Below are 26,963 nucleotides of genomic sequence, written 5' to 3' on the forward strand. Positions count from 1 at the left end.
TATTTCCACTGTTACATTAATGTATTCACTTATATTTTACTTTTTATTCATAAATTGCAATACGCAAAGTATTCACGTGAGGTCCATTTAAATGCACTGTTATTGCATTTTTCATTCGGAATGAGTGTGATTCGCTGTACCACATTATGGGGACACACTTGTCCTGAAAGCCCTACGAGATGTCGATTATACCCGACCTCCGCCGAACCGCGACGAAGCCGGCCTGACGGCCAGTCGCTACAAATCCTTCGCGTGCCGCACTCGTCTTTTATTAATTTTCCAACACTTTCTCCACATGTGATAAACTTTTTTTTGCAATAGTGCTGTGCCCAATCATAATAGAAATTACGATAATATTGTACTTTTAATTGATAGTGTCCGCATACAATGAGGTTTAATGAAACGTCTAGATCGAGAGTATAGGCTAACGCAGGTTCGTAGATGTAGCTATCTAGATACGCTGTCTTTTGTATTTGATATTTAAGTACATTAAAAAACTAAAAGCGTACTTTTTAAATTATTTATTTAGATACTAAAACAGATATAAAGATAGTCAATAAAATAGAATGATATCTATACATTTTAACTTTGTTTTAAGATCGTAAGAAATAATTATACGTAGTTGAATATTAAATGAAATTAAACAAGAAAATTTATGTACATATTCATATATTAATGAATAAAAATAATAATTTTGCTTCAATTAATATAAGTAGTAATTATGAAGTCTTTTAAAAAAATCATCTCTCCGACCCCTTAGTTGATAGTAAGAATCTTTACTCATTGACCTAATTTAGAAGGTAATTACGGATTACTTTAGGTTTGTACACAGAGTGATTGCTATCCGTTTTTAGCATACCGGGCTTCTGTGACGAATCCCATTAAACTAATTAATGTTATTTATCGTGACAGCTATTAATGAGCTTACGAATTCGACACACTGACATACAAACAGAAACATTTGTACATTTTGATCTTCTCTCATTCGGGAGGGAATTCAATTATTCAATTGTGATTTTATTTTTTACATACATCGTAATTATTTAATTCATTTTAAAATTCTATTAGACTAATAATAGAATAAACGGTTTTTAAAAATTTGAAAGAAGCTGTTCTTATAATGTACTAGCTGTGGCCGAGGCTTCGCCCGAGTGGAATTTAGATCGCAACTAAAAGAGAACATACCTACATAAGATAAAGCTGCACGGAAGCCCTTTTTCTTCTGCTTGCTTTACCAATACCATTATCTAAGACTGGTATCTTATTATTACTGAAATAAAATATAGCCTACGTTACTTTTATGTGTGGTTTCCTAATGGTGGAGGAATTATTAAACTCGATTAAGTAGTTTCACATTTTATCGATGACAAACAAATCAAATCATTCTTCGTTATGAAATTTGTATTATTAATTATAGATAGTATTAATTAATTTATTTTTATCAAATTTTATTTTCGAAAGTCATAGAAGTATTTTCTATCAAAAAAAAATAAGTAAGTACAATAATAAGTTGTCTTATTATGCAAGTGTTATTATTATTCATTGCAAAAGTGTACATTGGTCATAAATCCAAGGCCCGCAAAAATGTTATCGTTTTATTAAAATTAATTCAAGAACAGTATCCTTTACATTACTGCATGCAGAGGATTTCGCACGAACTTTACAGACTTACATATAGAGATAGACTACTAGAAACTGTCTATTGTCTCAACAGTTCAACGGTATTCCTAACGCCTAGCAATATAAAAGGCGTTAGGTCTAACGTGATAAGGCTACCGTTATCATAACATTAACTTAATAATATAAATGCTGTAATATAAAAATATGCGTCGGTTCTGTATTCCGTAATGATTATATTGTTTGAAAATATTAATATATAATTGGCAAAGATACGATCTCGAAATTATAATAAAATAACAGACTGATATTATAGACCTGAAGAGTTTGTTTGTTTAGTTGAGCGCGCTAATATTAGGAACTACTGGTCTGATTTAAAAAATATATTTCCGTGTTAGATAGCCTATTTATCGAATAAGATATACGCTATGATAAAGCGGTGAGGGGAGTATCTATGAAAAATTATGTAAAAACGCGGTTAATGTTTCTCAAAAATCATGTATGACAGAATCTGTAATATAGCCGAGCGAAGTCGGGACAAACAGCCAGTATGGCAAAAAATGAGACTTAAATAATTGACAGAAAACACAAATACTGGCTAAATGCGAGTCTTGCTCGTAGAATGGGACATGTAGCGTAGGCATTTACTGACTCTTTCATTTAAGAATTCCTGTACATTATGAATTTGAGATCCTATAGTTAAAATTATCGGTTCAGTACTTTGAATGTTGAGGAGAATGCTTGATTATCATTTAATATATTTTTGCTAACTTGAATATGTTATATCTTGAGCGTTTATATTTGAATATATTATATTAAAGTATGGTGTGATTGAAAAAAAAAAAAAACTTTAAATCAACGTCCAAAAACAGAGTTTCTTAATTTAGGTTTTGCCCCTGTCATTCGATTAACTAATTCGGTATGAATACGAAATCTGAACTTAATCTGTTAAGTGGAATCGTAGAAATTAGGTTCAGACAGACCGACGCGGCATTCCTCCAATAAGGTTTCTCTTTTTTTCATTGAATTTACGAAACCCTAAAATGAAAGTTTTTTTTTTTAATAAATTAATATATTTTATAAGTAAAAAGTATGTTATATAAATGTGAAAGTAGCTTTGTTTGTTTCTTACGCTAAACTAATCAAACGTTCACTGGTAAACTTTCCATACACGTTGTCAGGGGTATATAAAAGAACAGAAAGGATATCGCTACAGATAACCTAACATTTGATCGGGTGGATCAACCTCACCTCTCACAATTGATTAATAATTCTTACACTGCTCTATGAGAATCCGAGATGGCCCAGTGGTTACAGTTCCAACGGGTATCAGAAGTTCAGAAAAGGTTATACCTAAAACCTGTACACGCCCCATACACGTGGGCGGAAAATACTTTATTATGAATATGAATACGTTTCACGACCCATCGACTCGAAAAATTCTAATTAAATTCTGCGAAAAAGTTAATTGTATCGTGGAATAGGACATACCTATATCAAATGAAAAATTATTTGTATCTCATAAAATGTTTGCTATATTATAATTAACGCCCAGAGACGCGGGCGACGGCAGATATATTATATAAAATAATATATTCACACTTAGTTGGTTCATGAATGATATCATATTATACGCAGTAATTTGAGAATAGGTACACACTGAGTTTCTCGACGAGTCTTCTCAGTAGAAACCACATAACGAACCGGTTATAGTTTTACAATACATTTTATCCCGTTTAATTTCTATGAATGATTTAAAAGTACTTATACGAACTAATTAGGGTTAATATTATTATGATTTTAACATTGAAATGCTCTTCTCGGTATGCTTGGATTCCGAAGCGGTGGTAGCTTTACACTCAATTCAATCATAACCGGTGGTAGCCTAACACTCAAATCAATTGTTCAAAAGTGCTTGTAAAAAATAATAATACATTTTTGATATGAATGTATATTTTCTTTATTTATAAAGTTCGTATTATTTCAGGCGTACCGAATCCTGTGAGAGGCGAATCACATGATGTTTTCCCTATGCCGACGATACAAAGATGAAAACGGTGAGTTTATTCGATATTAAATTATTGTATGTGAATTAAATACACTACGATATAATATTAATAATGTGAATGATTTACAATTTGAACATCGTCCAATTATTTCGTTCTTTTCATAAAAACGGATACCTGTCCTGTTTTATTTTCAATAAATCTATATTTTATTAATGAACACGTTACATTTGTGTGTCTGGATTTTTGTCATAAAATCCGCCGCAACATATTTATTTTAGAATTTTCTTTTTATGATTTACCTACAATCATAAAAAGTGTCAAAATATAATAAATATATTAATAGTAAATGCTATTGAAGTCAGATGATTTTTTTCATCATCGCTGTAAGAAAGGAAATAAAAATCGAACATACACCTGTATTTGTTACTATATCTGTGACTGTGCTGTGCCCCAAACAAGTTTTTGCACCATCCGAATGGTTTTTAATCCATGATTTCTAAACATTTTTTTTTTAACAATAGAAAAATAATCATAATGCAAGAATAAAAACTGTGATGCATTGAACCGTGTTATCCAGGAATGTTCCAACCTAAAGTAATATCTATTATCAAATAAAAATTTAATAAGATTTAAAAGATAAAGGCATTGTTAGAGATTTTTAAATAATCTTATGCATACTTTTTAAAGATATTTTATATCATTGATTATTATTACAGGTTACATAATTTCAAATAATATAAACACGATAAAACGTCTACTACGTAAGGGCGTGAGTGAGTGCTATGTACATACAATTTTACAAAATTTTCAGTTTTATCATAGGAATGTATTGTGAGTCAAGCGTGAATTTTTCTTTTACACGTTTCTTAGTTAAGGGAAGGTAATTTTATATAATATTAATGTTAACTCGTGAATATAGATATTGGAATTTCTTATTTTAAATTTATCGAAATAAAATAAGTTGCGCTTAAATTATTCTAGCCAATTAACTAGAACCAATTAACCATTTGGAAACTAAATTGAAAATCAGATGATGCGACTTTAGTTTTCATCAGTTTTCGAAAAAAACATCCTGTCTGTACAAGTATACTGACCTTAAATGATAGAACTCATATCTAGTCAAGTAAATATACATATTATATACTGTGGCTTCATTCAAAATCACCAAATATTTTTCTTACGCTTACATTACATACATCTATACATATAATAAAATTGGAGTGTACGTTTGTAATATTAAAATAACCGCTTGTAACTAAATACATATGTATGTATACACGGTACATATTACCAAAATAACTTCTTTTTTATTTTTGTCGGTCTCTCTGTTTTTCCGGTATCTCTCGAACGAATAAACCGATTTTGACTGAACTTTTACTGGCAGATAGCTGATGTAATAAGGAGTAACTTGGGCTATAACAATAACTTTTTTAATAAATTCAAACGTGCAAGAAGTCGAGGGCACAGCTAGTCTATAATAATATTAAAAGTGCAAAAGTAATTATGTCAATTCCATTTTAATAGCTGACGTACTGAACTAGAACCCCAATCAAGAACACAAGCTTCTTTTTATACCTAAAGCTCACGGTAATCATCCTTCCTTAACACGAGTACGAGGCTACGGTTCATTCGGCGACGTATTCTTGCATCTTCCATGACGTTGGTAAGCAATAATCATGTTGAGCATATCCCGATAAATAACATATTTTCTGAACGTTATACATCTGTATCATATAACGTTGGTCGAACAAGGGAGTATTTTCTAATAACTTCGCTACGGATTATTTTTTTCAACTAGCAGTAACTATCCCTATAAATAATTATCCCTCGAATACGAATTTCAAAATGAGTATATAAACCAGGGATGCTATAGAGCTCCTTAACCGTAACAGAGACTATCGGACTATTTTGTTATACTTAAAGCATTGTCTTGACATTACATTGCAATGTTCAAAAATATGTCAAACAAACTAAATGACAAGGATGACGTAAAGGTTTGTTATGCCAATGGCGGCCAATCTCAAGGGAGGCCAGTCAACTGCACAGGACATATTTAAGTTTCGCAAACACAAGTGTTTTCTCTATTCCGTCCCTCTCATCAGTGGCATGGCAAATCCGACACGACCGGAAAGAGTTCAGGAACAATACTTTACGTGCTTTCCGTGGCACGAGAGTGTGCACACTCCAACTTCCAGACTTCAGGCTATGACTAAGAAATGTTATAGAAAAACCCGTTACATTTTTATCGGTCAGACTTGGCGTTTGAAGAACCTCGGGATCTGCGGCTTATATCTCTATATATAGTCGCAAGACCAGTCAATAAAAATTTAAAAAATTGAGGCAGTCAAACAAATTGAACAAACCATATGAATGAGATACACAACGATCATATTCATCTCTATAATGACATGCAAAACCATTCAAGACGCTCAAGTCCTTAAATTTTTTAGATCTCCTTTTATTATTATATGCAACGCATTCCTAACCGCCTCCGGAGGGAATGAACGAACGAGGAATGAACAAAAGTTCAAACATAATACAACTTCAAGTGCTCCCGGTACTTGAGACTTCGTTAGTATTATAAAATGCTTTACAATTTTTAACATAAGCACTGCTTTCTTTTAAATAAATTCAATGTGAATTACTGAATGTTTAATAAAATGTACGACAATTTTTGACTTTACAAAAGTGCTTTGGAATTAATAATTAAAGCAAAGATTTCGTCTTTACGAATTTGTATTATTCATTTATATAGTTTAAATAATATTTTATTGCCAGTAGACAACAAAACTTACTTTTTCTCTTTGTACCAAAAAGTATTGGTTTCTTAATATTATTATTGATTGCTTTTATATATATGAACTTTAGTGAAACGCACTGCTGAATTAAGTTCTATTTCAATCTATTCACTCACGAAGGTGCAATTCACCATTGTGAAACAGCCTTAAAGTGATACGCCGTTTAGATACGTATCCTATAAATATTATAATTAATATAATCAATGTCGTATATCACATCCTGTCATTTCTCGCTCGTTGTTTGCGGCGAGATTTGAGTTTCTTGTTACAGAATAGACCTACAGTACCTAGTAGGGATTTAATTTTCAATATTATTGTTACAAATATAATTAAATTTGTAACAATAATATCCTGTAAATACCCCACTAGCCCAGCGCTGTCCTCTATTTTCGAATAACAGACGTAGATTTTATACAACCACCGCCGCTCCGATGCGTGTCGATAGAAAAAAGTTTGGACGTGTATTTACTAAAATTTTTAAAACAAAGTATATAGAAGTTTATAAGAGGTTTTTATTCTACTTTTGTTTTAAAAACTTGGCTCAGTTAGCTAGTAAGTTGTATATAATAGCAAAGCTTCTTAAAAATATCTATATTATTATAAACACTGACAGTTTGTAAAGACTATTTCAGAAAGTTCCAGATCTTTCTGCTTTAGATAGTGCGGTTAATGATATATTTAGGTTATAGGTTGTTGTATGTAACTTGTCTTCACGCTTCGACGCAACGGAGTGAAGCTGAAACTAAACGTCGGCCAATACAATATAGCACAGATAAAACCGCGGGCTGAGCTATTTTATATAAATAAACGTTAATGTATTGTGGAGATACAACAAAAGATGTTGCTTTAGTAGTAATCTTTATTCAGAGCATCCACGGTCGGGGCTAATTAAAAGAATGTTAAAGATACAGCCGCGAAACACAATACGTGAAATTGTAATATCTACATTTCTTTAATTCTTTGAATACGCTATCAAAATAATATTATTATGTTATGAAAGAAAACATAGAAACTATTTTATAATAACAACCGTCAAGAATTAGCTTAGATTACCATGAAATGAAATTGTATGGAGTATAAAACTTACAGCCCAGCCAAGGCCGTCTCTCTTTTATGAGTAACATGCCATACCACGCTACTCTGATGCGACTTGATGGATACATTTGTGGCAGATTTTTCCGCGATGATTTCCTTCGCAGAGATGAATTATAAACGATCATGGAAAACTTCGTATCGTCTCTTCAATAAAGATTCAGGTGTTCCAACCACTGAACTGTCACGGCTCAGTAGCTCCGCCCCGGCTTGAACGGGTGAAGTTAATTAATTAAGACATACTCGTATGATATGAAATAAATATAATCGATACCTTTATTTTTTTTAGAACTGGATCATTACTTTTACTAATTACCTACTTATAAACAAACATATTGTACCTCTTTATAATACTAGTGTATGTGGTTGAATGAAATTAATGTACAATAAATTTAATAACATTAGCAAGAATTGCTTAAAAACGAAGCGATCGTCCCAAATTCAAGCAGTACGTTAGCTATGGAATGAACTATATTATTAATAAGCTGTGGTATCCAACATACTTTATAATGTATATACCTTAACACTAAACGCATATTTTATACCCGGTGGTAGAGCTAGCCCGTATTTGTGGTTAAAATTAAAATAATTTTCTACCGTTGTTTAACATTACTGTTTAACGGTAGATCTTTTTATACTATAGGTAGGTGGAAGAACAGCTGAGCTATGATGGTAACCACCACTGCTCATAGATGCTGGCATCATTATAAATATTACCCATTTATTGCATGGCCAATACGCTACCAACTTTGTGGTTGTAGTTGTACGGGCTCCATCATTATTCCGACCGGACCATGATGTTGGGCGTTGGGCGTATGTGATGACTGAGGGAATCGTCTTGGTCCCAAATTTATTGTGGAATCTTGCTTTTAACGATAAATGAAAAATCTATGAATTTCAATAAAATAGATTACTATATATATTAGATAGAGTAGCAAATCTATTTACCTTTGGTCACACTCTAAACTGATTATACTTTGTTCATTTATCTTTTTTTATGATATAGCCAGGAAATTTGTAAGTTGAGTGGTCACCACAAACAATGCCGCTGTAAGAAATGATAACCATTTCTTACATTACATTACATCACATTAGCAGCCTGTAAATTTCCCACTCCTGGGCTGAGTATCTCCCTTTGAGGAGAAGGTTTTGGAGCATATTCCATCACGCTGCTCCAATGCGGGTTGGTGGAATACACATATGGCAGAATTTCGTTGAAATAAGACATTCCTTACATCGTCTTTGGAAACTAATTAAGCCAACCAATCTTGGAAACTAATTAAGCCTGTAGTTACACTATCTAACTCAACCTTCACCGGAATGCAGCAATACTAAACAATACAATACCTACTGTTTGACGGTAGAATATCTGAAGGGTGGATGGTACCTACCTAGACGGGCTTGCACAAAACCCTACCACCAAGTATATTATTTTAAGTCACTGCACTTTTGAAAACAATACTATAGTGTTATCTTGAATAACTCTATATATAAGGTAATTAGGGCATAGGCATGTTCATAATTTAAACTATGTATATGTATATGATCTTCGAAAAAGTCTAACCCGATGGACTCAAAATATGCTAAATTTTGAGTCAATCGGGTTAGACTTTCGGTCGCGAAAGAAGTAACTATCGTGCTTTTTTTTAGTCTCACTAAAAAAAAAGTTTTTGGAAATTTAAAGTTCAAATAGAAGGCGTACAATTTTGTATAAATTATACCCGTACGAAGTCGGCATGGGCTGCTAGCGATGTAGAATGTGAAGTGATGCTTCTAAGTTGAACAAAGAAGTGTGAAATTGATACACATCTTCTATGTAATTAATTCTCAAATTTGTTCTAATTTAGAATCTTATCCTGAAGCTAAATTCCTCAAGAAACCTAGATTCGACTACGAAGATTCGCAACTATGAACTTAATTAGCAAGTTGTAGCGAGGCTGGAACCTTTATACCAATTATATATTATATAAGCAACTATATGAACACATTCGTATATCATTTGAATAAGTAATACGAAGACTTGTACAGTTTTTCTTTCAATATGGAGGATTTGATACCTTGGCCGTACTGGCTCTATGGCAATTTGCTCCTCTGTTCAATAAATCACGAAAAATTTTATGCATAAAATTAAATGAATTTTTTTAGTAGTTCTTTGAAGACACTTTGTGTTTTTGATTTGTGTCGGTTCACTGTTTGAGCGCATTAGCTAGTTTTGCTGCCCTATGTATTATATATATTGTACAAGTCGGCAAATGTCGTCTGCCATGAATTTTGTTATGTTATGAATTCATAACTAACTTCTCCAAAACATTTTGCATCTTCTTGTTTGAATTTTATGTATGGATTAGGAGATTTTTCAGATTGATTATTAGTTAAAATATAAAAATAAATTAATTCTCCCAGGTGAGCAGGTGAGACCGGACAATGTCCTCTACTTTTAAGGAACTTGAAAATTCCGTAGCCTTTGTATGGATTTGAACCCACAATTTATACTTATGCTAAATTACAAATATTAATACATAATAAGACTAGTATGAATTTTATTAACGTAATAGGATCATCGTTATATAAATTAAAACCTAATATAAATATATACATAAAAACTTACATTCGTTAAAATAAAATTGAGGTCTACAAGTCACTTCGCTCCTCTCCGACTCCATCGTTACGAAGTTTATTCGAAGTACGTAGTAAACTAACATGTGTGACATTGAGATCGTCAGTCATATGAATTTTCAAGGATTTTTAACGGTAACGAAGAACTAAGATCCAAATGAAAAAACACTTTATCCAAGTAGGCTTTAATAAGCACCTTTTAAACGCCATACTACTAAATATAAAGTGACGTCTAAGTGGCTAGTGGCTTCGCTGCTTGCCTTACTCGCTACTTTAAGTGATTACTGGTTTAAAATATAAAATATTATGAAAAGTTCGTGAAAACTAAGCAATAGAAAATTAAAGGGGTCATTTGGGAATGAGAACAAAGGTTTATAGCAGCCGCATTTTTAGAGGAAGTTCGCGTGTTTAATTTATGTTATTTCATTATGTTAAATATTCGCGTAAACCTTATCTTTAGGGTACACCTTTGGTCAACATTGATGCTTTAATTTCCTTCATGTATTAGTTTGTGTATACTGTGATTAATTGCAAGAAAGTCTAGTATTAAATCCACGAAGAAAATTGATTATCGTTGCCAAGATCGAATTACTTTTCATGAACTTTTATAATATTATACAAATATTCAATAAATTTTTATTCTTAATTAATTACTTAACAATGCTGAATGTATCTGAGGGTTTTTATTATATAAGCGAATACATGGTCGGTAAAGTAGGCATGCCTGAGAGGGTTTTATTGACTTTGATGAGACGGGACCTGTATGGTAATAGTTTATCTTCATTTCTCGTAATTATACAATGTTTGTCACTGCTTCTGTCATTATTAATCAATATTGTTCACGGTTAATGTACTATAATTATTGTAAAATAATAATCAAGTCACTTTTTTCCAAAATTGATATACATATATTTATAATTATTTAAAAGTATGAATTTTAATTATATAATTGGATATCCAAACTTAAATTTACATAATTTAAGCTAGTGAAATATATATATATATATATATTAGTTTGGATATTCAATATTATTTTACTTAAAAAATATACACTTAGAAATTTTTATTTATTAAATATTAAAAAAAAAAAAAACTACTGTATAAAACTGCCAGTGCTAAGTAACTAGCTCGCTTAAAAGCCCCACTTAACCAGAAAGTGATGCGGGTTCTAATATATTATTCAAAAGGTAAATGTTGAGAACATCCTTAAGTAAGTGCATTGTATTGCTTTTATGACTTTTAAGAATGTAGAAAAAACACAATATAAATTTACGTCCAAAACAGTTTTTAAAAGCACGCCTAGAAGTAACTTGGGAATGAAATTCGCTTCTATTCCTTAAGAGAATGATATAGAGATTGAAAACTTATAAAAAAATATCGTTGTACTGTTTTGTGATAATTTTTATACAATGTATATATTACAAGCTACTATCTAATTGAACTACAAAAGCAAATAAAATCAAGGGTCATTGTTCTCATCAATACGTTTATAGGATTTATACTTAAACTTTAATTTTATTAGATAGGCAGTGTAAAACATAGTTTCGAAATGAGGTTTGAGTTTACTTTAGTTTCGAACTTTGCTTTCCAGTTATTTAACTGTTACGAACTGGGAACAATAACTAAAGCAGGAAACGCAATACTCTTTAAAAGGCGTTCACAGGCATCTTTGTAGTGACCATTCTTACATTGTTATCCTACAAATTGTAATGCATCAACATACTTATGACTCTTCGTCAAATATAACAATATTTTAAATTGAGTCGTGTAATATGTCGAATATCGTACGAGTACGAAATATCTGTTAATGATATATTTATTTGGATATGAAACTTTTATAATTATATAATATATATTTGACTAATGAGTAAAAAATATACTCACCCATTATCATTCCTTATTGTCATGAAAATAGTTTGATTATTATATTTATATTGTTTGATATTTATATTTTGATAATTAGTTTGATTTAAAATTTTACTTTAATAATTCTTGTAATTTATTATTGTAATACATTTGATATTATCTGTATTTAATGACGCGCCGTACCCGCCATTTTAGAACTTGTAAGTTGCCACACGTGTCAGTGGTCAATGACATTTCAAGGTTATGTTTAAAAATTAAAAAAAAACGGATCAGAAATAAAAGTATATAAACTTAGATATATAACAATAACGAAACGATGTTATTGAAAGTCTTGTTTAAAATATTGTATTCCTATAATGGTTTTGAGTTTACTCAAGTTACAAACTTGCTTAGTGAGGACTTTATGCAAGGCCGTCTGGATTCCACCCTTTTTTTTATCTCATTTTGATTAAAAGTATAATTATATTTTCATTGGCAGTAAAGACTTTTAATCCTAAAATAATATTAAAATTTGGCCTATTATATTTAAGATAATTTAGTCCTGCAAAAGATTTACGGGATATGGGGAGCCTCAGTCTGATTCTTACATAATGGCTGCTTAATATTGAAATTATCTAATATTCGAATTATCTAAATTCGATTATCTAAATTCAGTTCCGCTTGTTACAAATAAATTTTACCCAACGAGCATAAACCGATAAAGGCCGAAGCAACATGCAATAGTTAGTAAATTATATACAAAAACCTTTTGTAGTAGTGTATAGTATCGTTATTTTATGTTCTAAATTAAACTTTCCGACGGAGACAAATAGAAACTATACAAGGTTTTTTCGTTTGAGACAAATACGTCTTCTGTAAGGGTCGCCAGATTGTAGTCTAAAAATACAAAAAGTCTTATGCAGCAAATGAAGAGAAAAAAACATTTTTCTTAGTATTTTTTTATCTCAATTTTACTTAATCTTGTACGAGATTTAATCAAAGTTAAATAATTGGTGAAAACGGGTTAAAAATATATAATATATATACTACCTGTATTTAGAGGTAAATTATACATAAAATAATTTATTGCACAGTGGCATCTTAACCATAGCTCAATCTAGGTTCAAACTTAATTAGTGTTAATATTTTATCCATTTATCGGTGGTTAATCAAGACTTACTATGTCTTTATAACGGTAACTTGTATGTTTCGAATGAAAATCGAACGTCTGTCGCGTATAGGTAAACCAGCAACATGCTCGGAGCATCATTATGGAATAAGCTCCAAGCCTCAAGAAAAATTGAGGCCTTTTTCGATTTTTGGTATAAACCCTTCCATTAATTTGGTATTAAATTTCATTAAAATTCAATTTCTGATTTTAAAGGGTCTATTTATTTTTGTCTACATGCTAAAGGGTCCATAATGTTCCAATTGAAAATTCAGTTACTACTAAATTTTTCAAGTGCAATATTTTATGTATATAATTTTCAAATTTAGCTGTTGACACTGGAGGAAAATATCATTAGAAAATCACCTGTTCACAGCGACACGAAAAATATTCCAAATCCGACAAGATTATCTTTTCCTAAAAGACGGGCCGTTTGGTTTCTGGTGTGTGTCGATACTTACAAAATTGTGTTGATGTTTAGAAAACTTTAATTACTACTACCGATATAACCTATCCTTCACTAAATAAGGAATGATGTTACACATACAGACTTTGAGACGCCGTTAAAATACAATATAATTATGAAACATTTGTGTATGGAACAGTACTCATTTTGCACACGGTCACTTCAAGTTCCTACAAACCTGTGCAATACTAAAGTGTTATAGCAACTCTCGTTACGGGAGGACCATGAAAACATCTCAACATTATTCAGTTTGTTTCGCGAGGTGGAATGGGTCAGGTACACTCGCGTTGTCAAGTGCTCTTCATACAATAATTTTTGGCGCAGAAACATCTTGCGGACTGAAGGTCGAGAGATACCGAACGTGACTAAACTTTGCTTAAGAATTCGGGATAAAGGAATACAATATTTGTTTATTTGTAATGTGTTTGTTCCTTTTTAACATTAGAAAAAAATCTAGTTGAAAAATCTAGATAAAAAATTATTTATTACACTAGTCTATGGTAGGGATTACATGCAAAATAACGCTTTGAGATTAATAAAATAAACAGTAACAGTATATTCTTCTCATTTTATAGGCAACATAGACCACCAGCTTATTAAATCATTTGCAGAAATAATATAGAAGTTCTACGCAAAAATAAAGAATATACTTGTGAAAGACTTAAATAATGCATAAATCTTAAATGTTTTGTGTGGATTACATTAGAAAAGAATGATTGTTTAATGATAAAGAATGAACGTTGTCAGGTATAACACATCGGTTCCTTTTTAACCCGGAAAATATACCTATGTTTCGTACTCTTCCTCAACTAACACTAGCGAAGACGCAGATGGAAACTAGTATATGCATTTTTTTTAAATGTATGTATGTTTAGTTTGTGCGTCAATTACTTGAAACCTACTGAAAGTATTGGTAAGAAGCTATGACCAATCGAAGTGGAACCGATTTAATTTTTTTAATTTTTTGATCTGTTAATTTAAAATTTTATTCAATATCTAGCTAAGAGACGGATAAAAGAGCGAACATCTATACATATAATAAAATATTATAAAACATGACAATAGCCGAAAACATAATTATTTTGTACTAAATTAAAATTGAATTGAGACGTTACAACGATTATAAAACATATATATTCTATTTTATTTTAAAGAAAGTAACACAATTGTTATTTTATTAAAAAAATGTTGTATTTCTAAACTTACAGTACAGTATGATATTTTTCCATTGAATCTACAAATTTAAGCAATTTTTTCAAAACAACAAGTACAATTACATTATACAAATAAATTTACATGCCAATTAATCTATTAATACAATACTTTTTTGTATCTATTAAGAGGACTACAAGAGCTAAGTGCCCTTGAGAATCGCACGCACACACTTACAAAATCGACAAAAACGGCAAGCCCGTGTACTAAGGGTTAAGCGAGGTAACGAGATTACGCCCAAATATTCTAATAGATGGCGCCAAACCGAGCGACGTAAGAACAATCATAAATCTCATAAAAAATAGATAGGACAACAGAATTATTTTTATTTCTTTCGATGTTAGTTAACAAATGATTATAAAATAAAACTGATTCAATTTAACTTACAATATTTTTATTTATATTTTGTATACAATAAAATAGACAGTTAGTTTTAACCTTTTTTTTCTATTATTTATATTATTATACCACAATTAGTTCTTATACTAAATATTGAAACATACCAATTTTTAACATTTTATAAAAGTTTAATGATCTATTTATATAATAAAATCGTAAGTGTTCGAAATCTGTAGTGTAGTGACCGTGGGGTAACATATAGCGTAGTATTTGTTCGTTTTATTAATATTGGTTCATAAAGAAAAAATATATATTCAATTTAAAAAAAAAAAATCTAAATATTTACTAGAAAAAAATGTTGTCAATTCGATTTGGTTGAATCATTGATGAATGAAAGGTTAATCATAATAGGTTTAATCATAAATCTCATAAAAATAGATAGGATATTAGAATTATTTGTATTGCTTTTGACTGTTATTCGAAAATGATTAAAAAATAAAACTGATTTAATTAAACTTAAAATATTTTTATTTATATTTAGTACTACAAAAAAAAAACATTTAGTGTTAATTTTTTTTTTTTTTTTATTTAATTTCACTTGTATGTATTAATGTTATTACATATTTCCTGGAATCTTGGAATAAATATTACACCCACTTTCAGCTGAAAGTTGGCACACATATTTAATCTCGATGACAATGCACGATTCATGAATTGCAGCTATATTCAATCCAATATGGCGGACGTTACAAAAAAATTTAAATTTATGAATTACGTACAAATGACACTTCTAAATATTCTAGTTCTTTGGTTCACAACAATTACATTTTTTTTTGTTACGACTTTACTTTTTTTTATTATTATTAAAATTAGTTCATACATAACTTTAATTCTTATTATAAACAATCGATAAAATTAAACTCTTACGCAATATAAATAGCTTCCGTGTTATTGTTTTCGACTTTCTTTATTCTGTAAAAAATAAATATATGTTAGTAATTACATTTTTATTAATTATAAAATTATGTATTTAAAAAATATGTATCTTAATATGTCATAGTAGTTATAATGAAAAAAAAAATGCTTCGAGTTCATGGGGATCGAATGTAGTCACTTGATCCCCATGAAAGTCAGTTGATGTTTTCCTTCCTTTGACCAAATACTCTATCGTAATTATTAAGAATGGCTCGAAAAATCTGATTATATGCGAACTGATTGCACATTTTTCTAATAGATGTTTTCAATATTCATAATTTATAAAAAAAAAAAATGTGTTTACTAATTAAATACTCTTACCTTTTAATATCGTTCATATGTATGTTCGGCGCTTGATTTATATAAACGTTTTTTAGTTTTCCTCACGCGTTTCACTTTATTTCCCATATTTACACAATTAAAATTTATAACAAATAATATAATAAAAAAACAAATGCCTAATTACTACTACACTATTTTAACTTAATATATTTATTTACAAGAAAGAATAAAATTTATTATAAGAAAACATGAAACAATGAATTTACAATTAAAATTACAAAAAAATATCTCGTAACGTAATGAATGATGCGGCGAAAAGATCGACACGTCTATATAGCATCAGGCCTCGGCCGGCATTGTCTGTACACGGCGTTTACGCACACATGCGTACGCATTTTGTTCGAAAATAAGAATATCGGATTTAAAAAAAATCTATTGATTTTACTAAAAAAGTGACACCCAGGTTAAATAGTATATTGCTTGTAGAATAATCTGACAAAAAACCAGAATTATGGAACGTATATAAGTATAGTTATTATTGATTAAAAGATCTTTTTAGAGGTAACTTTGTGATTTTTTTCTATCGTACCAAATTAATTACATCATGTTTTCAAAATAACAAATACTTAGCATGTATCCTGAAGATTATCATATATTTTTTTCATTTGGTTTACTGCATTGGATCATATACTTTTTTGCATTATAAAACTTGCATTTAGCTCATGTAGTCCCCTTAATGTTTTTTTTATTTTTCTATTAAGAGAGACCAATGACGTTATTTCATAACATCAAAGTGATGTTTTTCAAAATCCGTATTGCGAGTTCGTGGATATTTGTTTACTCTTTCACGCAAAAACTACTGAATGGATTTTATTGAAACCTTACCATAATATAGCTTATACATCAGAATAACACAAAAGATATCATTTATAAAGATATCGTGTAAGTTGGCCAAAATATAACATTAAGTGTTAAGTAAGTCGGAAAACTTTGTCATCTGCGAGGTATTTTGGCGACCGTTGCAAAAACTATAAAAGTTACACGAATATAATGTATCGTGGAAATGTTTTACTTGAATAGAATCAATCTATGCCTTATGTCTAAGCCGTTTTTGAAAACATAGTGAACTATAAACACAATAAAATTTGGCACTATATTATTTTCCAATGCAAATTTTGCAATAAACAATTGATCCTTATTAAAACAAGTACTTATTTATTTTAATAAAATTCGCTTGTTTAACGTAGATAAACGTTGTCTTTCAAACTACTTAATTTGGACAAATATTTTAAAAGTAACGACGATGAGAAACCAACAAATTAAATATTTTACAAATATCGATAAAAATTGCTATTGAAATAGTTTAAGTAGCGGGAAAGGACATAAAGTAGTTTTTATCTCAAATAATCACTAAAGAGGATTAAATGGGGGACAGAATTTAGTATGAAAGTGCAACTTTTGTATACGCAGACGTAATCGCAGTAAAGACCTAATTTGAAAATAAAAATCAACTTACTGCCCCGATTTGCTTTCAACCTCCGACCTCGAAATATACACCCTTATTAAGTACGGGACAAACGAGACATTGAAAAATGATGACCTCCCTTAATATTTAGTTTCGTTAAGTAAGATGTCCTTCATACGTAATTTAATTTGAGAAATTGCCACTTTAACGACAAGTTTCTCGTTTATCATCTTAGTGATGCTTCCTTTTATTATCCGTTTTATTTCGAATTCTTTTAGCAGTAAAGTGGACTGAAAGACCGTATCAATATATACAGTGGTTTCGAGTTTTATCACTGATCTCCATATCCATGACTGTTTCCTGAAATCAATTTTAATATTTAAAATGGAAATGTACCAGTTCGGGAACGTTCTATTTGCTCGTACACGTGAAAAATCGTTTTGTAAAAATAGTATTAGAATACAGACGACATATAAACAAATTGGAGAGTTATTTGCATAAATTGGCATTTGGTGCAGAAAAATATTCAATGATTTCGTCTTTTATTTTATTTTTAAATCTTTCTTGTTGACAATATTTTATGTTACGTCCAAATATATTTTTATAGGGGCCGAGAATTATGAAAGTTATAATTTTTTTTTGTATAGCAACACCAAGTTTCCGTCTCACCAATGCCAATACAACTTTCATGTGTATATATTTCAGTTATAATTTACTAGTAATGTATTAAAAAATCAACATGTCATATAATTCTATGACTATAAATAAGCACTTTGAATAACTAAATTAAACTTATCATGCTTTACTTATAAAGTTAAGTAAGGAAATTATTTCCTTGTTGAATCAACAAGTAGAGTAATATAATCAAGAAATACAAATACCTGAATAAATTAATTAAAAGAAGCTAAACACAATATACGACTACAAAACATTATACGGTATAGCTTTAGCCGCGAATATTCGAGAACTTTACATCGTAAAAGCGATCACATTACCTGGCAAGACTTTATCAAAATTAGTTTACCCGGATAACCTCGCGTAAATGTAATCCTTACTAACTATAATTTTCGCACGTGACATTGGCGAAATAAGCTGTGCCCTCACGGCACTAATCAAAGCCAACTAAAAAAAAACTCTAATTTATAGAATGGCTTGTATGGTAATCATATATTAAGATACAATAATGTTCCAACAAATAAAATTGTGATTTACCATTTTTTTATTACACATCTTTTACACAAAACATTTACTGCACTAACTATAAATAGCTAACTTATGCAGAAGCAGTACTGTCTCCAGAGTAGATGAAGCGTTTCCAAATTATTTATTATATATAAACTGAAAAGTTATTAGGTTTACTAAATAATATAAATATAAAATTAAAGATCCAATAATAACAAAAATATTTGAAAACTTACATTTTCTTATTAATTCGACAAGTCAGGTAATTGTATACATTTAATAATTACATATAAGTTAATAAATATTGAAACAATTAGAAGAATATATCTGTATTCTATAAGAGGAAAAACGATTAATCAGATGTTCATCAAAATTTGGTTTTAAAAAACCTATAAATTAATATATTAAGAGAGAGAGCTTAATAATCTCAAAAGATTATAAATTAAATGTAATATATTTTACCTAAAACTTGGCGATTAAGTAGGCAATAAATAAAATGTACGCTCGTGAGTTTTATGAGGTAATCATCCAAAGTAGCTGAATAGCAATTGAGGTACCTCCAGCACCACCCGAGTGTTTAAAGGGCGAGGGGAGCGCCATTCATAAAACTAAGCCCGATCGATACGAACGTCTCACCAATTCACTTTCGGATCCATTGACATAAACCTCTTACTTACATCCATTACTCGCACAGTTCGGTCTTTTCGTTAGGGTGACAATTCAAGAAAGAAATGTATATACCGCTTTGTTTCTCGTCGAACTACTGGTATATTTATAACAATCAAAAATAAGTATATGGGTAACGCTTATACTCGTATCTATACTTCTGTTTAAACGTTTTTCCACAATGAAACTCTTCCTGTCTGTCTGTCTCTCCGTTGCTTTCATGGCTAAATCATTGAACCCAATTACATGAAATTTAGTAAGCAAGCTTGAACTCGCAACTACATGCGGACATAGGTTACTTTTAATGTCTAACACCCGATTACTAAACCCTATAACGCGAGCGAAGCTGAGGGCGACGACTAATATTGATATAGATGATGACTTTCACTTTCGACTACAAATCTAACTTTATAACTATCTTTATATTTTTTATTATGTTTATTTCCGAAACTAACATACAAAAATCTTATTCTCATGATAAACACTGTTGTATTAAGACACTCCTTTGCTATTCATATCTCAGTGTCACCCGCAACAAAAGTTTGGATGATAATTATGCCGTCCTCGTGTATTTAATAGTCAAGTTGTCGAATCAACTTCTGCCATATAATGTTTATTTTTTTTTTAAGAAGATCCTGTATTAGTATTCACTTCCATTCACAAAAGAGCAATTGAACTGCGTGGAAAATAAAGAACATATAGTCCAAGAGGTAATTGCATGTCAGATAAGATAATATACAAACACATAAGAAAAAAGTTACCCATTCAAAACAGTCAATTTAATCTAAATACTTAAAGAGCAATGTCATGATGTCTGACTGACTGACTGCCAAGGTGCATATTAAAGTATAAGCCATAGAGGCTTGAAATTTTTAACCGTATGTAATGCCGCACTTAACAAAAAATTTTGCGAAAATTATATTTTAGGGAGAGCTGCCTTAAATTTTTACTTTTATTCTATTGTTTAAAATTCCATTATTTTGAGAACATTAATTTTGAAATCATACAAATATATCGAAATGAAAACAAACGAATATTTTTTTTTAAATACGCGAACGAATGACGGTTAGTGCTAGTCATTATGTGTTAGGTAAACAAAAGTTTCGTGCCGGGATTCGAATACTCAACTTCTGTGTGGCCGAGATAACTTAATGTGTATCCAGTGTGGATAAAGCAAATAGCACTCCCAAGGGTGTTAAAGTCAACGAATATATAATACTGCTAAAGTTTAGGGCGGATTATTAATTTTTTGATTATTTTGAGCATTATCTGAATTCATAAAAATTTCGTGCAGGTTTTCGATAGATCCGATCGAAACCTATCCACAATAATTAGACAATAATATTAGCAAAGAAAGCGACAATCTATATATGTATGAATATGAAATGACATGTCCTGACTGACTGATTAATCATCGCCGAGCTATTAAAGATAGGGCCATGAAATTTGGTGAGTAGGATCCTTTTATTGAGTTGACACCCACTAAGGATGGAAAATCAGTGTTGTGCATTAGCACAGCATATACTGAGATGAACCCCTTGCTACATACACTGTATTCCTTGAATTTAATTATTTTCTTGTGTATAATCGTTGTAAATTATGTGTATGTTTAGCTAAAATAATGGATTGAAAGTTTGCATGAAAATCCGTCATTTAATAAGTTAGAAACATGAAACTTATTTTTTGGGATATTGATTAAAATTAAGTACATTTGTATTTAAGTGTTTCTGGACATTCTAGCCCTAAGAGGTGAAATAGGGGTTGCCATTTTGTATATAGGCTGGAAGTCCGTCATATTTGAAGTTAGAAACATGAAATTTTATTTTTGGGATACTGATTGAATGATTAGAAATGAGTAGATATATATTTAAGCGTTTCTGGATATTCTAAAGGTCAAATCTTTAAAATGGCCGGAGTAGACCTAAGAGAAGACTGTTCTAAATAGCCCGTTCGAGAGTGAGCTCTACGAGCAAGTCGAACCACAAATGTTGTATCCAAAGAGGTCTTAAATTAACGTAATATTGTAAATTACTCTGTAATATAATTAATTTCCACGCGAGCAAAGCCGCTGACAACAGCCAGTGTGGTCATAAGTTACTCACTTAAGAAATGTTATAAATTACTACTTATAAGGTAGAAAATGCGTAAGCAAATTAATATTTTGATACTAATAAACAAATAAAACTAAAATTACTAGTTATTTTTTTAAATAAATTACTTATTACATTGGATTGGATACGTTTTTGCTGAATTAAATATAGACTTGTTCTTATTGAAAATGGTTTTTATCAAAAAAGATCCCAACATACATTTATTTTAATATCTCAAGAAATATAAAACCGAGCTTAATTAAACTTATTTGTATGAAATATGACATATTTATTCAAATATTTCTCCAGGAAGCAAAAAATACAAAGACTATGAGCAAATACAGGTAAAACTTTAAACTTGAAGAACTCAAAGGTAAAATTTTGTGAGTTGGATTCTTTTTACGAAAACTACGTCCAATTATAAATCGTTAAAAATAATGATTTTTTAGTCGACGACGTACATCCACAAAATTCGTATAATCAAGATATTTCGATATTAAATTCATGACACATGACAGATCAACAGCGGCCATGTTTGACGTTTACGGGTAATGTTATAGATGTTTGATAACAACAACGTTTATGAAAGAGTTATATGTTATATAAAAAATAAATAATAAACCTTATTTGTTTAGTTCTATTTATTTTACCTTAGAAAAGCCGGGTTTTGATATAGTTAGGTTATATTGTACAGTATACTTTATTCAACGTTGCAATAAGATTTTTGTTAGAAGGATCGCCAGTGTTATTCTTTAAGAGGTAATTTAATATATTTCACTCGTGAATTGTTGAAGGCCGACTTGCATTGATATTTTATTTAAATACTGAGATGATTGTATTAAATATCTTATAACACCTTCTGTTTTGCGGTGAGTTTTTAACTTACATCTTACTGAGCTCTACTATTCTAGTAGAAACATACAATTATTATTTAATATAGTATTTAAAATACGCCAATGAAAATTTTATCTTATTTTAATTTTATAAGATATTTTGCGATGTTTTCATTTTGAAGATTAAACAAAAAGTAATTATTTATTTTGAATTACAGTTCTTGAATTAATCTTCATCTAATTGTTATCTGTACTTCCTAAACGTGTTCCATCAAAAGTATTCATAATCTAGTCACAATCTTCTCTATCCGATCCGGCACGTCGACGTAAATTGAATCTCTGTTATAATATATAAAGATGAGATTTACAAACAATATCCATGTACGAATGGAAAAATATTTTTATTTAATAAAATACGACAACATTTATTTGGTGGTAGGGCTTTGGACAAGCCCTTTTAGCTAGGTATGATACACACATCTAATATTTCAATCGCCAAACTGCAATACTCAGTATTTTTGTGTTTCAGTTTGAAGGGTGCGTAAGCCAGAGTAACTGTAGGCTTAGATCTTTATTAATAAATGAGAACACTTTTTTGTGGTCAGTAAATGAAAAGATACTTGACAACCTCCGTGGTCGAGTAGTGTGTACACCGGTTTTCATGGGTACGACACTCTGAGGTCCCGGGTTCGATTCCCGGCCGAGACGATGTAGAAAAAGTTCATTAATTTTCTATGTTGACCCAGGACGGGTCTGAGTGTTTGTGGTACCGTCGTTACTTCTGATTTTCCATAACACAAGTTAGCTACTTACATTGGAATCAGAGTAATGTATGTGATGTCGTCCAATATTTATTTATTTATTATTTATTATACTAAACCAATATACATAAACCTTATGAACTGACCAGAGAATGCAGTGTATTTTGGAGAGGGTTTTAGTAAATTATACAGGGCTGACAACATCTATACTCACCGTTTTGCTAGTATAATATATATATATATATATATATATATCGATCACCTACGAGTACGTACTGAAAACAAATACAGAACACGTGTTAGTCGGTTTCAGTGATCAAGATCGTGTTCAGTGAATCATGTCAAAGTTCAACCGGGAAAAATAATTGGGACTCGTTAACGGAAGCAGAAATTACGTCCTTAGAACGAATTTAATTGAATCGTTCCAAGTATAAATACTTACGAGGTAAGAATCTAAATAAGGAGTATGAAACATTTTATTATTGTATGTTAAAAAAAAACATTTGTATAGATTTTCTTTTAATAAAAACAACCCTGGGTTCTGGGTTAAGGCCTCCTGCTTGGTGCTTCGAACCGGGGAATATTTTTATCTAACTGATATAGATTTCCTTACGATGTTGTTCTTCACGTACGAGCACGATTTAAATTAACCACACAAGTTCGAAACATGAAAATTAAACTTGTAATTTTCGATAAAAATCCAGGTATTAAACACGTAAAGCCTTCGTTGATAAATATCATGAAATATATTCGGCCAAATTTTTAGGTTTATATCTCACCCTTTGTACTCTCGGAATTGTTTCGACTACATATACGATACGACACGTGATTGTTACGAAAAGAAGGCGAAGGAAATCAAGAAACAGGTCAACTGTTATCGAAACGACAATTTCAAATAATTTCCAGTTTTGAACTTATTGGAAAATATATATAAAATTAAAGGAAACTAACTGGAACATTATGAAGAAGAGATTAAAGAGATCGTAGATAGCACGAGCATGAGCGGTTTTTATTTGTTTTTTTTTTTTTTTTGTAATAAGGTCTGCCAACAAACAGTGTTAAAATTGTTAGTAAAGAAAGGATTTGTACGCACTTAAGCTGTGACTATGATTCACCTCTTGCTAGACAGGAAAAGAAAATTAGTGAGGAAACCTGCATACCTTAATTGAAATTCTGACACATTTATTTATCAACCCGCATTGGAGTAGCTCGGTGGAATAAGCTCCAAACCCTTGACTCAATAATAAAGAAGGCATTTTGATGTGAAAAATGTTATAAAAATAAATCACTGCCCTTCAGTCAAACAGCGACAAATAAAACAAATGATGATTGCAATTACTCAAGTTATATTTATTTAAAACAATACTTTTAGGTACATAAAAATGTTACGAAAGCGATTACAATGAATCCCTTTGAAGAAACCCATTGAGATATCGATCTACTATTACAAGTGGGAAAGTGCCTTTATCGAAAATCTCTTAGCCGAGCGCCATCTTTGATGTTAATATATCCTTTTCTAAAGGCATAGCGAAGAAAAGGGATAGGTCATTGTTCAAGCGTCGAGTTGCATTCCAGTCTCAAGTACTATTATGTCTTCTTTGAAGCGATATTACAATACGGTGTCATATTTTTGTTTAAAGAAAATTTTCGCATACACGTAAAAAGTACTTATTTCCATTAAGGTATAAACTTCTAAAGTTTATAGGAATATCATAGGTAGGTAGGCGAAATGTCAAAAGCGCTGTCTGAATATATGTGGTCACTACCGGTAGTGGTCATTGGTACTGTAAGAGATATTAACCATTCCTTGAGAGTTATAATGTTATTGTTATGCCTTTAGTTAAACTAGCCCAGTCACCCTTCAAACCGCAACACAACAATAGTGTGTATCGATGTTTGGCGGTAGAATATATGTTGAGTGTATGATACCTATCCAGGTGAACACAAAGAAGTATTCATAATACTGATGTGTTCATACATGATTTATGCTTATATTTATGGTATTTGAGTTTTTATTAATTAAATAAACTTCTTTCGTCGGTTCTTCCCACGTCTATCCGCTTATTTAATTTCCAGCTTCTAGTTTAAGCGTAATAAATTGCTGTGTTAAATTATATTGTAAATTTGAATCAAAATAATTAAACAATTATGCTTGCAATTAGTAGATGATATTTTTACCATTGTATTTCTAATTATATTTATATGGTAAAGCGACTCATATGGTTTTCTAATATATATACTATAGGATAGTACAACGGTTTATTGTTAATTGGGAAAAGATACTCGATCGTCGATCTCGTATTCTGTTTACGATACTAACAATGAAACTACATTCAATATAATTTTATATATGTATATATAAGTCATTACACCAGCTGATCCTTACTCTACGGTAGTTCACAATCGAATGATCCGTAATAATATTGAGCATTACTTTTATAGGTAACCGAATCAATATAAAAACTAATAATTTAATGGTTTATATAACAGCCTCTTTGGTATAGTGGATAGATATATGGCTGCAGATTCTGAGGTTCTCGGTTTATGTTAATCAAAAAATGGGGAGTATATTCATGTTCAATTTTCAATAACCCGTAACTCAGCATCGTGGCTTGTGACGATAGCGTTGAATACCGCCATTGTCCTGAGACGATATCGACTTCATTAATCCGGGAACTCGTTTTCGGTTCAGTAGACTCCAGTAGACTTTGCTTCCTTGAAAGTAGAAAGTTTCGTAAGAATTACATAGATATAATCGAGCTGTTTTTCTTTTGAGGGTTCTTCTCAGGTCTGAAGTATTTATTTATGTAGAAGAGGAACTCAGTAGAATGTACATTCCAAAATTTTACATTAATAAATTCTACGAAATTAAATTTATAATCGATCGTATAATAGCGTGCGCCGATTTATGTCCCAGTGATTATGGGACGATAGCTGCACAGAAGATCGGTAATGGTCTTATTTTGAAGAGTTCCAGCCGTAGATATGCAGAATATTAAAGAGGATTCTTGATTGCAATTTACTAAATAATTCCGATTTAAGAAATAATTAATTTTGGAGAGCGGAAAAAAGTTATTGACCGGAATTCCTAAAAATCTGTTGAACAGACGCAAAGTTTCGTGGGCGACCTACTAGTATACATAATAATTATTGCCCAACTATTATGAACTAAACTAAGACCCGTGATGGCCCAGTGGTTACAAGTCGTGAAACTGATGTACAAGCATCATAGGATTAATTCTCTGAGATGTGAATCTGCCACGTGTATTTTTTTTATGTTTTCGGTTGGCAGGCGAGCAAATGGGTCACCTGATGGTAAATGGTCACCGTCCCCCACAGACAATGGCGCTGTAAAAAATATTAACGAAATGCGCCACCAACTTTGGGAACTTAGATGTTCTGTCCATTGTGTCTGTAGTTATAGTGGCGCTAACCTTTCAAACGGGAACGAAACAATACTGAGTACTGCTGTTTGGCGGTAGAATATCTGATGAGTGGGTGGTACCGACCCAGACAGACTTGGACAAACCCTACCACCTAGTATGTA

General features: G+C 30.8%; 1 protein-coding gene across 1 annotated transcript in view; it reads left to right on the plus strand.

Annotated features, from left to right (window-relative positions):
* The first annotated feature begins 252 nt into the window (after positions 1–252).
* The window catches only part of LOC125070945, an 84,947-nt gene continuing 58,236 nt past the window's right edge, over positions 253–26,963 (plus strand). Inside the window, exons 1-2 of the mRNA XM_047680970.1 lie at positions 253–433; positions 3,605–3,674. Of these exons, the coding sequence (XP_047536926.1) occupies positions 3,635–3,674 (40 nt within the window). The 5' untranslated portion in view covers positions 253–433; positions 3,605–3,634. The remainder of the gene's footprint in view (positions 434–3,604; positions 3,675–26,963) is intronic.

This window comes from Vanessa atalanta, chromosome 18 (genome assembly GCF_905147765.1).
Source record: "Vanessa atalanta chromosome 18, ilVanAtal1.2, whole genome shotgun sequence".
NCBI classification, from domain to species: domain Eukaryota; kingdom Metazoa; phylum Arthropoda; class Insecta; order Lepidoptera; family Nymphalidae; genus Vanessa; species Vanessa atalanta.